This window comes from Pollicipes pollicipes, unplaced genomic scaffold, assembly GCF_011947565.3.
Source record: "Pollicipes pollicipes isolate AB1234 unplaced genomic scaffold, Ppol_2.1 Scaffold_3812;HRSCAF=4468_pilon_pilon_pilon, whole genome shotgun sequence".
NCBI classification, from domain to species: Eukaryota; Metazoa; Arthropoda; class Thecostraca; order Pollicipedomorpha; family Pollicipedidae; genus Pollicipes; species Pollicipes pollicipes.
Window position 1 is genome coordinate 124,063 of NW_023596380.1, and position 12,628 is coordinate 136,690.

General features: G+C 60.6%; 1 protein-coding gene across 1 annotated transcript in view; it reads right to left on the reverse strand.

Annotated features, from left to right (window-relative positions):
• Positions 1 to 7,726, reverse strand: part of LOC119093010 (RNA pseudouridylate synthase domain-containing protein 2-like) — a gene marked incomplete at its 5' end in the record, with an annotated part of 88,295 nt that extends 80,569 nt beyond the window's left edge. Inside the window, 1 exon segment of the mRNA XM_037215903.1 lies at positions 7,619 to 7,726. Within this exon segment, the coding sequence (XP_037071798.1) occupies positions 7,619 to 7,726 (108 nt within the window).
• Positions 7,727 to 12,628: the final 4,902 nt, after the last annotated feature.

The following is a 12,628-nucleotide window of genomic DNA, read 5'->3' on the forward strand; positions in this document are numbered from 1 at the left end:
CGTTAATGGACTGCACCAACTTCACGGAAAAGAAGAGCACGCACAACGCGTGCGCCCACCCAGCGCCGCCGCCCAACACTTCCCGCCCTCGAAAAGCGTTAACACACACCAGCCGACCGATCAATTCTGGAAAACATCGCCGTCCAACGCAAGGCACCTTTTTGCAGCGGCTGTCGACCCGAGGCCATTACGCCAAGGAGTCCCGTCCCGATAGCGAGATTAAACAAGCTGACCCCTGGCAGCGGTGGCAGGCCGCGAGCGGCGGCACACCTGCCACCGGCCACTCTCCCTGATGAGCCGCTCGTAAGACGCCATCCGGCGGCGGCCTTCGGCGCCGTTGGACACGAGCGCATGGCGCCACGGGCCGCCGGAAGAGCGGCGCCGCAGCGCGGGTCCCGTGGGCAGCCCGGCGACGCAGGCGGAGGCTGCCCGGGGCACGCTGCGTCAGAAGGCGGGGAGAGCCGCACGGCTGGAGGATCCGCCCGGCTTCGTGGCACCGGAGAGGAGCGTGCTGGCCACAGCTGTCGGCGCGACTGCTCCAGCCCACTACGTCATACCGTTGGCAGCCCGCGGCCGCGCACAGACAGTGAGAGGACATCGGCCTTTGTGGCCAGTGAAGACCAAATCGAGGGCTGAACACAAGGCCGCTGGCGTCCGGACGGCATGGCTGGCTTTGCCAGCGTCACAGACTGGCTGATTCCGGGAACGGGCTACAGCCGGCACGCTTTGTCGGTTCAACGCGACGGCGTAATTCACGACCGGCGAGCCTGGCACAAATCAGCCGTAGATTATGGACTGGTTTCCACAACACGACTGAGTCCACCAAGTTGAAAGCAGCGTTCCGTCCGTTAGCGGCTTTCCGGACGTGATCCTACAGCAGGCAAACTCTCAACAGCATGCAAGGGGAAGTAACGCCAATATACGGTCACTCGTTTCCAAGGACAGACAGTTCTGGTACTACCACGAAGCAACAGCACAATGTTTACATCTGACCAGCAAATCATGACGCAGAAGGAGCATAAGACACCGGCCCTTTTGCAATGACGCTCTGCACAGCCGTAGACAGCGCCATGCGGCAGGGAGTCTGCTGACCGCGTGCGAAGCTATGACGGCGAGAACAATGCTGACGGTAAATGATGGGCTCGATTTCGCCGCACGCGATATGCCTCCACTTTTAGGGAGTAGAAGTAGACCAAACAATCATCCCGACGGGAGGCAAAACTAACATACCCGCAGTGGATCAGGCATGGACTGGAGGAGGCCGTAACTTGCTCATCAAATCGCCACGATGAGGTAATCCAATAACCTGAAGCTTGCGCCGAACAGGTTCCCACCCATAATTCGTTTGATTGCTTTGGAATTAAACCACTCAGTGTGGAGAAAAGATGGCATGGGCTTTAAAAAAAGAAAAACATGATGTACCATTTCAACAACCAATACTGTGAGCGCGTCAGCTATTTACATACCTAAAATAAGAGATGCATCGAATGATTCCGCCAAGACGGTAACCGACGAATGTGCTGTCCAACCGAAAACAGAAGCCAGCACGCGGCCCGGGACAACAGGTCGATCCGACAACCTGTCCCACGCACACCACTGATCTATCAGCCGACACGAGCGCGCAGCGAAGCCGCTGCTCCAGGCACGCGCCGGCCTCATTCGCTTGGGCGCCGCTGCGACGGCCGGCGGCCCCCGGGACGCGGCGGCGTCTCGCGCCGCTGGCGCCATCTTCCGGCGCCGTGCCGGAGCCGCGATCTCGCCGTGGCTAAACACAGCCCATTATCGTCGGGAGTGCAGCGCGCCCGACCGGTGCAAATTGGCCCTGTCAGGCAGCGGGCGCCCGGCCCCAGTCACCACGGCGCTCATTTGCGAGCAACAGGCGAGCGGTAGCGCGCACCAACCCCACCGGACGGGCAGGGGAGGCGGAGTCGGCGTCCGGCGGCGGGCGCCAGTCGGAGGGAGGAGACACTGGCGACGGACGGCGACGGCCGGTCCGCTCCCCAGGCGGTCTGGTCACGGCTGAGCGACGGCCGTGCTCGGGGGCAGCCCGGTTCAATAACTAGGTTTTGTACCGTCCAAGTGCGATGGCAAAACCGAGCTGGCGGCGCGCACGCCGATCCGTGCCGATTCAAAGCAAGGGTCGCAGAAGGCACTCTGGCGACGAGAGGAGACTGGACAGCCAGAGGCCGTCGTCGACCGCGGACGGCGGCGGGTCCGCGTGTCGCGCTGCCTGAAGGTCCGGCCCATCCGGAGCCGTCGAGAGGTTGTGGCTGCTCTCGACAGCCTGCCGAAGTAGAGCTGGCAATGTCCGAGCGACAGCACTATCAACTGACACGGGGCCGCGCACCTGCAGCGATGCACGCACGGTCCTCATCACTTGCTGTGTGGGCGATGCACTCGGCGAAGCACGCGCCATCTCACGCCTCAGGTCACGTACCAAACGGGAGAATTAATGGTCGCGTACAGCTGTTCAGGATTTCAAGGAGGCAGGCACTGGCTTTACAAACGACCCGCTTAAATTGGACGAGAGCAGCCTGCCGTCGTATAAAGAGGTAGATCACAGCACGCTTGGCGTGAACCAATGGGGAAAGTGGCTTCAACAATCCATATTCAGAAGCATACATACTTCAAGGTTCAAGTGTTGTACAAGAAAGTGTTTGTCTGTTTAGCGCTGGAGGGAGTTCGTTGATGACTTTTACTTTCCCAAATCTGAAGGCGTATTTTGTCATTGCACGTCCGTAAAATGTCAGTGTTGTCTGTCAGTTGTTGTCATGTCAACGTCCTGTCGTGTTCGTGTCGCATGTGGTTCAGAGATGCCCTGTCAGTAAGTGCATTGTCAGGCCTTGTGAGAGTGTCGTTGTGACCACATCAGTGAAGCGTATGGAACGAAGTTTGTAGTCTTTAATGTTGCATTTGAATTGATACACTGCATTGGTGCATTTAGTTCGTCGGGTTTGTCTGGACTGTTTGTCATAAGAATGTTAAAGATTTTCGTAATGCGATAATGAATGAAGATGTCTATTTTGTGGCCGTTCTTACCTTTAACATGTCGAGAGATGATTTCCCGTAGGGCTTTTTCGTCTTGGTGGTGGGCAGATGTCATTTGATTTTGATAATACGGTTTGAGGTTGGTTATATATATATATATATATATATATATATATATATATGTATATATATATGTATATATATATATATATATATATATATATATATATATATATATACGTAAATGTGCATCCAATTAATGTTTACGAGGTATTTGACGCCCAACGGCACAGCACCGGGGCACCTTCCCAGCAGTGAACACAATCAATTTTGCTATGCCTTTTGACGTATAGAAGATCAAAACGGATGGTAGCTCATGCATTTACAATGCATGTAAAGCCCACAAAAACTCCAAAATAGCAGCAACGAATACTAGAAACTTTGCGCCACGATCTTCCAGTGGCGATCACGCACCCCCTGCGTGGGTATGGCGTTCCGGAAGACTGGGCCGCTTGCGGTGCAGCATAGCCACACAGGGAAGGCTCTCGCGTCAGACGGAGGAGCTTTTTCGTCAGAGCCAGCTCTGGCACTAACGAATCCAGCAGCCGCTCTCAAAGGATAAATGCGTTCGTCTGTCTGTCTCGGACAGTCGATCGGCAGCGCTGGTGAACGACGCCGAGCAAGGCTGGTACGATTGAGCAGGCACCGTGCCCGCGCTTCCCGAACGCCACCGATCGCCGTTACAGGTGCTGGCGCTCGTTACAAACACCTGAGCAGACATATGGGCATAAATCGGGCGCGGCTGATCCGTCGGAGCAGGTATGCAGGGCCACACAAACCACTCGCACGCGCCGCGCCCAAACAATCGGCTCACACAACAAAGGCTAGCGAGGGAGCGCTCTGACGAGCTCCGTCACCCTGCGGTCTTGTAACTAGCGCACAGTCCGGAAACGAGCAACACGCCTGCGCATAAGTACACACCAGAGTTTCTTAAAATACGCTCGGGACCAAAAACGACCTTTTTCCAAAACGCAGAGACGCTTGCTGTTCAGGAAGCTTTTCAGAGACTTCTTGAATATTTGGGTCCCAAACTGGTAGTGATACTGAGGAAAAACAATGAGCAAGACACTCTGAGGAGATGAAAGCTTCCCCAGGCCTGCACGTTCTGCCCTAACGAGATGTGTCAGCGCCTCTCCCACATGAATAGATGTGATGACTCACGATTACGCCAACATATCAAGCCTGATAAGTAAGCTGCTATACAAAATCAGCCACCTTGGCAAACGTAAGAAGTGACATTTACATTTTCCATCAGCGCCCAACGATGCTTCAATACCCAATCAATCGCACCACATTTCACATGAAAAAGATAACTCCTGGCGAGAGATCTCGCGTCAGATTCTTTCCGAGCAAACAGCACAATCAGCGGCCGTATTCAGTATGCAGCGGCCGCAGCGACATCACTCTTGTTCACGATGCCCTCCATCTCTGCGACGCCCAGCTCATTAGATCGCGGCCGACCGGCCGACCGACGGCTCTCTGCGGGCTCACCGCGGGCCCGGCCGGCCGGGTGGAGCCGCTCCGCAGACACCCTCGTCCCCAATCAGAAAGGAACGGCGGAGGAGCACCAGAGACTATTCACTCCTAGGAGCAGACGCCTGCGGAGCGGACAGCCCGCCGTGCGCCCGCCGCCTGGGCTCTGCGTTCTGTTCCCCAGTTTATTTTTCTGCCGCGCCGTTATCTCTAGCCGGCCGATTTTCATCGGCCCGTTGTGTCTCGTTATCGTGGAGGTGGACAGATCAGGAGGGACATAAAATAAAACGAGGGGCCATCCGGGTCCAAACAGAGAAAAGGCGGAGAGGGAGGAAAGGGGCCTTCGTCATTGCTGAACAGGGAAAAGCCAGTGGATGAAAATGAGAGCACTGCCTTACGGACGAAAACGGGGCTGTCTAACAATGCTACGCATCATCACGGCGTCAGAGCACATGGTCATCTTGCGTAGCAAACGTAACATTTGGATTACACCAACCACGGCGCCGAGGTAATTACCGACAGCACAACGGACCGCGTCTCCACTGTCCTCTCTCCATAATAACACAACCCACTGGACGCCAAGATACAGGGTAATTGATAGCGGCATCCGGCACCCGACGACGGGCTGGACGGCGCCGGACGGCTGGGACGGCAGGTCACTCCGGCCGACACACGCGCTCGTCGCCGACAATACCTCCCACGCCACAAAGGCGCGCGCGCACCCCACGCCTCGGTCAGCGAGAAAGAGCGCGCTCCCACTGAAAGGTCGACAAGTCTTGCATTCAGCGCGCGGTGGGCGCGATGGACGGCCGGAGGCGGACCTCGCCGCCGAGCCGGAGTCGCCGCGACTCCATCAATCCGGCGCCCGCCCGCCGAGAATAGCCCTCCGCGAGACGCAGCCCAGCCGGCAAGCGGCCCGGTCGGCGCGCTCGGCTGCCCGTGGGCGGCCCGGCTCCGGACCCGGGTCCGAAGCCGGGTCGCCCGCGCGCGCGCCGGCGCCGGCTCCGGGAACTGAGCCGGCGAGGCGGCCGCCACAGGCACGGTCCCGCACGGGGCCCGGAAACGGCGGCGCGATCGCTCGCGTGGGCATCAGATAGGGCGTTCGGCTACAGCTCTTTGATGTGAGCCTGAGGGCAGATAGGATCGAGCGCCGTGCGCAAGTGCTAAGCTGGGGTTCCGGCGGTGCCGAAGCATAGCCCGGCACAAATGCCAGCAGCATCCAACACAGCTACCCGCACCACGTACCACCAGCATGTGGCATGATGCTGACGCCACCGACGCCGTCTGCACCTTGCGAGACACACAACGCAACGCTGGTGCTCGCCATGCACGCCGCGCATCGTCGCCGTCACCACCGCCGGCGGATCGCGACGCCAGAGCTGTCAACATGTCTCCCCAGAGGGTCGGCGGCGAACACAGCTCAGCGCCGCCACCGGTCAGACGGCCACGTGGTCGTCAATTAACCTGCCGGAGAGCCCCAGTGACGACCACTTATAGCCTGCAGTGCCGCACTTGCCCCCCGCCATCCGCTACGGGACCATCTGAGGACTGCGCCGTCCCGGGGCCGAGCTTGTGACCGCGTTTGCAAAAGGCCAGTGTCCCCATTTTTTTGGTCGGGAGTTGTCCCATTTCCGAGAGACACGTCGCTGCGGAGGAGCATGACCTCCAGTGCCGTGCGCCCATCTCCCCGGCGCTGCGCCGATTCGGCTCACAGCGCGTCGCTGCGGCGGCGGACCGCCTTCAGTGGCGGCGGCCTGTCTCCCACGAATGACGCGCGGGCCGGCGGCGGGTCATTTGTCTCGTGTTGCCCGTTGCGCGCGGCGGCGGCGGCCGGCGGCCGGCACCGGCGCGGTATTGCCCACTCAGCTCCAGCCGGCCGGCAAATCCGATCAGGCCGCCGGGCGCGGCCGCGCACGCTCAGCACTCCGCCGACGGCCGATTCCGTGCGCTGCGATGACTCTGAACCAGAGGCGCGCTCCTTGCGCCCAAAGAAGGTCGCCGGCGCGGGCTATGCTGGGCTCGGTTCGCCCGTCCATTCCGCGTGCGCGGCTGGCGGTCTGGTTTCGCATTCTTCGGTCAGGGTCACGCGCCAACAGGTCTGGGGATTCGGGTCTCGGACGGCGCTCATGCCTCTAGCGTGGTGATGCCCAACACTCCGCTGTCGCCAGTTCGCCCCGGCATCTGCTGTCTGTGGTCAAGCGGTCACTGTGGTGGCCCGATGGACCGATTTACAGTGGATTCCAGACCGCTGCTGTCCAGTGCACTGGAGAGCCGAGCCGCGTTGCAGGATCCGTCGACATTTGAGGCACTGCAGCTGTGACGCTTTAAAGGCACGGTCGCAGCTCTTGCAGTCAACCCTCGCCCATCGTCACGCCTCTTGCAATTCCTCCTCGGCCGCCACTGCAACCGTTGCATTCCTCCTCGGCCGCCACTGCAACCGTTACATTCCTCCCCGATCACCGTCGCAGCCCTTACAGATCCTACCAGGCCACTGTCGCAGCTTCTACAGTTCCTACCACGCCACTGTCGCAGCTCTTATCGCCTCACCCAGGTCATTGTCGCAGCTCTTGCGGTCCCTCCTCAACCGTTGCCCCAGCTTTTCACCAGTTCCCACTTTCGACATGGCCGACCTGGCCGCCGCCTCCGTGACTCCTCTCCTCCCCACGCCCGAGGCGTCTGTGGGAGCCGGCCGGCCGCCGCCAGCCGGCCGAGGGGCGCGCACGCGGAAAACGAGGCGCGCCGCCAGGTCGACGGACCGGCCGGCCGCACGCAGAAGTTAGCGGCCCCGCCAGGCGCATACGGACGGCGGCGGGCCGAGACAAACAGGCGTCTGGCCGGGGCGCGCGCGTCGCGGCCCGTCACTGACGGCCGGCGCCGCTCCAACCGTCTCCGGGCACGCCGGCTCGCGGGGAGTCGAAGAGAGAGTCATTTTTGCCGGCGTGGTTCGCGTCACTGCAGAGACAGCTGCAGCTAATTGCTGCGTCGACGACGCTCGTAAACAGATCAAAGGAAGTCACCGGCCCACGAAAATAGACACGTGCGTCGAAGGCGCCCGCGGCTAATGTCAACCAAACCTGGCCGTGGCAGCGTCATGTACCTGCAGTAGACAAGCAAGCCGGGGGTCAAGCTTCACCTTTTTCAGCTCCGGCGACTCATCGTCCTCATCGCGTTTCCGCTTGTCCAGGACCAGGCCGTTTACCAGCTCCTGAAAGACAAGATGGCGTCGGTCAGTGTTTGCAGTGAAAATGGGCCGGAAGCTGGGTTCCGGCCGACGCGTCTCAAGTGACCGGCGGCCCGGCGCGGCGACCCGTCAGCACCACGGCTGCCCGATCCGCTGCCTCTTTCGTGACCAGATGGCGATGCGAGTCATCGGTCTTAATGACAGCGGGATCAAAGTTCGTACCAAGCACAGCATATTGCGTAAGCAGTGGTTCGGTCACCCGAGCAAGACGAATTATAGGGCTTCTTTGCGCCGGTCTGTAAGCCTAATATGTGGCGATTGATCTTTCCGGTTTCCTGCAGCGTCACGTGCCAAGCTTTATTATGGCACACGGAGTGATCCAACGTGGCTGGCGCGCGTCTGGCAACAGAACTGCCAAAACTAGGCTGTGTCTCGGAACAAATCGGCCGAGTCATGTTAGCATCGGGAAACAAGTTTACCAAACACGGTGGGAGGCTGGAAACAAATCAGTCCAACTCAGAACGCATCTGGAAACAAATTCACTAGTTGTTCGTTTGTCTCAAAACATGCCGTCAAACCACGGAGTAAGCAATAATAGTAAGGCAAATACTCAGGGCAGTGCCCCCGCTAACTGTGTACTTGGCGACAGTTGAGCCTCACTCCCCACCTCGTTAAGGACATCGCCTGAGTTGGCACTTCCTGAAAATTATGAGAGAATGGGTGCACTACAGCGTCTTGGATCGATTGCTCCAATAGGGCACCCGCAGGCTGCACGCCACGATTCTGACTCACTTGTAGAGCACCTGCCCGTCAGCAATAGTCAGCAATACAATCCCTTCCGGCGATGGGCGCCACGGCCGGCCAGAGCGGCGGCCCCGCACGCCACCCCGACCGCCGACGGCCGGCCAACGCCCAGCTGACCACGCTGACGGCCCGGGCGCGCCCGGCCCGGCGGCCCTCCGTCGCCCCAGGCGGGCGCGGCCGCGTCAGCCGCCGCCCAGAAAGGTGGTCGGCGGTGTCGCGCGCGACTGTGGACGGGCGCGAGCGCGTGCGACGGCACCCCGCCCGGCGCGCTCAGCGGCCATGCCGCCGAGGCCAGGCCGCGCCGCAGCGCCGTGGAACAGCATCCAGGGACAGGCGTCCGGCGAGCAGGGACGGAGCTAGCACGGACGGGACGGGCGTCCTTCGACCCACTGGAAGCGTGGTTGAAAACGGCCGTGCTAGCGCTGATCGGTTGCACATGATAGTGAGCCGCTCCCCCTTGAGCCCGCCGCTGGAGCGTGCCGCTCCCCCCTGAGCCCGCCGCTGAATGCGCCACTGCGACGCAGCGTGAAAAGGTCGGACGTCGGAAACAGGAACGGTCTACGGAACATCCCGCAGGGGTGGTTTCCTAAATCAAATGGGAGCCCCAACATTCGCTGAGTCCGCGAGGAGTGCTTCGGCGATGCTCCACATCCTCTCCGGCGTACATTGCAAGTGAGGCGAGGAATAATGCATGAGGCGCCTTGTTGCACCGAGCAGGAAGATGTCGGAAGCCAGCCTCATGTCAGCGAACGCCGCATGAACCGGAGTCGAGCACGTCCTGGAAACCTCTACCGAAAATTTCGTATCTTTGTCTTCGTCACCGTAGCGTCGGCTGGAGCGCCGTAGCATGAAGGCGGAGAGCCTCGCATCGTTACGCTGCGATTTACTGCGAGCGAGCGAGCGAGCAAGCATGATCTGCACCTTCCACGCCTGACTGACGTCATGTGACCTCCAGGTCACGTGACCTGACCTGACCTGACCGCCCTGACGCCGGATGGCAGAGGAGGGAGTGGACCCGGCTCACCAGACACCAGTGGTCGTGATCACGCCCCGGACACGAGGCCCGATTTGTACCTGCGCGTTACTCAGCATCTACATGCGCCTTGCATGGCTGGTTTAAATGCTGCCTCAGACCGTGCAGGCTTGAAAACGGGAACACTCTCCCGGACTAGACGCTAGGTTATTCCGCGCCCGTCTATTATGCAGTAAGGCATCAAGATCATTGTGGGGTGTCGAAATGGATTGCAGAGTTCGCAGTGATGACTTCCATCTAGAAAATTATGATCTAATGAATATTCTCCCGGTCATGGGACCCAATGGCAGCTAATGCATTCGGCCGATTGCCCAAGCAGCTCGATGAAGAGGTTATTCATCATATTCGTGATAGGGTGGGATAATCCCTAGAGACATAGCTGGTCTGGCAGCACAGAACGTGAATGGGCAATAAAAGGTGGCTTGGCAAACTTCACTGCCGAAAACGCAAGTGCCGCTAAGAAAAAAAAAGTTTCGTTTGATGCGCGATTTGATAAGCAGATCAAAATTTTCAAAGGGAATGAGCAAGGCTTGGACTTCATGAATGTTTGCGCTAGCTACCATGTGTCGCATCTACTATATCTGAACTCCACGCCTCGCTCAACAAACAATCATTCTGATGGACCAGCACAGCTACATCGGACACGGTCATGGACCAAGGTCTACCACGGAGAAGCTGTTCCGCCGGATGAAAACCGCAAAACAGATGATAATCACACGGGACGTTGCTATGCGTGGACCACTTCACCCATAAAGTCGTTTATCGTTGGAAAGTTCAACCCCGGGCAGCCAGCCGCCAGGCGGTGAGCTCGCCGCTCTCCGGCAGGCCCGACACCTGATAGCCGGACGGCTAATTAGCCGCGAACCGCCCGGCTTCCAGCGAGATGCTGACCGCAGCGACCTGAGAGGGGAAGACTTGGGACCACAACGACCTGAGAGGAGACGACCTGAGAGGGGACGACTTGAGACCACAACGACCTGGAGAGGAAACGACCTCAGGCCACAACGACTTGGAGAGGCACACGGGAGACGAGCCTGGCGAACGACAGGAGACTGGCGGCGATCCAGTACAGCCGTCGGCGGCCGGCGGCCCTCCCAGTCGTGGACAGCTGAGCCCCTGGTGCAGGGTCGTGCCGCCGATCGACGCATGGCGCAGCGCTGCGGACGATCGGCAGGTGGCCCGGCCCGGCTCACGACCGGCCTCGCTACCGTCCTGGTGCCTGACGCTGGCTGCGGCCTGCTGACGCCGATGGCGAGAGGCGTCGGCCACAAAGGTGAGGCGGGATAGGGGGCGACCGGTGACGCGGGCAGCCGCTGCACGTCGGCCGCAGTGCCGGTCCCGGCAGCCGCCAGGACCCGTCCATCCATCTCACGACTGATCCCCGCGCCTCCGCCAGTGTCATAACAGCGAGCACACACGACAACAACCCATCCCATAAGAGCCCGGCGAGATACAGGTGAATCGAGAGTCAAGAAGGCACGCTGGCACACGGTTCGGGTGGATGGCTCAGGGACGGTCACGCAGGCGATCTGTTCAGACTCGGACACCGGCGAGCACGGACAGACAGTGAAAAGGCACAGCGAGTCTCTCAGGACTGACGACTGTCGTGCTCGGATAGCAGCTACGTCAGACAGAAGACGGATGGCGGCGTGGCGAGATTTTTACACGGCCCGTCCAGAAGAATGCCGCTGTCAGCTCCTACGTCTTATTGACCTGTGAGGTGGCGTTCGCGGCTGAGACGTTCGACATCACTCACCAGCGATGCCAAGAGGCGGTCCACTTTTCGGACAGGTCTCTCAGACGTAACTAGAAATTTTGCCGCCTTTCCCCGACTTCTTCCCGAACGAAACCCGTCGGTACCCGTCTCGTTGATGACGCTCCTGCGTTTGGGAGCCGGCGCCGCCCAGATCCCCCGGGTCGCCGGGGGTCGCAGGGTCACTGACGCTGACCTGACAGCGGCCGGGCTCCGCACGGCGCCGCTCGCGCCCCAGATCAGAGGCGCCGCCGAGATCCCTCGGGTCGCCGGGGGCTGCAGGGTCACTGACGCTGACCTGGCAGCGGCCGGGTTCCGCACGGCGCCGCTCGCGCCCCAGATTAGAGGCAGCGCCGACGGCCGCTCCCGATGGCGGGGGGGGGGGGGCGCGGGGCGCCACGGGCGCGGAGGGGTGAGCGGCGCGCACCCCGTCAAGCCCGCCGTCCCCACCGGGCCGCGTTCCGTCGCCATCCAACCCGGGAGGCGCACTTCGACAGAGGTGCTCAACTTCGCGGTATGCAAGCCACTTGGTGCATTATTTTATAAATTAATTAATCCTGTTTAGTCCGCAGCTCAAGGAGTGTGCTGTCGAGGCATGCAAAGACGGGCACAGAAGGGACTACACAAAATGGAAGAGCAATGAATCCATCGCGTAAGAATGGTCTAAAAATGTGATTAGATTCGTATAACGCTCGTGCAAACATCCAACCAGACCGCAAAGTTTCGACCGACAGAACCGGGTGCAAACACTTAGGCGGCGCTAGAAGCAGACATCATATTGAAGTGAGCCGAGACGCTCTGTAGGCCGGTCAGCCCGCGATTCAAGCGTGTCCCGATCACTGCGGCGCAGCAGAGCGGCTGGCAGTTGCTGCAGCGCGAGCAGAGGGCGCGCAAAATGCGCCCCGATCACTGCGGCGCAGCAGAGCGGCCGGCAGTTGCCTGCAGCACGAGCGGCTGACAATTGCCTGCAGCGCGAGCAGAAGGCGCGCTAAACGCGCCCGTCGACGTCGCCGGCGCGCGGCAGCCGAGCCGCTTCAATCGGGGTGGCGGCGCCGACCGGGCGCCGGCGGCGTCCGCTGATTGCGCGGCACCTGCGCCGCCGGCAGCGGCGGCGGCGGCGGCGGCGAACGTCTGTGTCGTGACGAGCCTCCAACCGTCGGCTGCAGGCGCGCAGCACCGCCGCTCCGGCGCCACAGGCGGCGGCGCAGCGGCTCTATGGCGGCGGGGCCGGCGCATCGGCGTCCTGCAGCGGCGCGGCGCTCGAGCGGAGACGTGGCCTCATCTGGGCTCCGTCTTCTTCCCCCCCCCCCCCCTCGCCCCTGTCGCCACCAGGCCC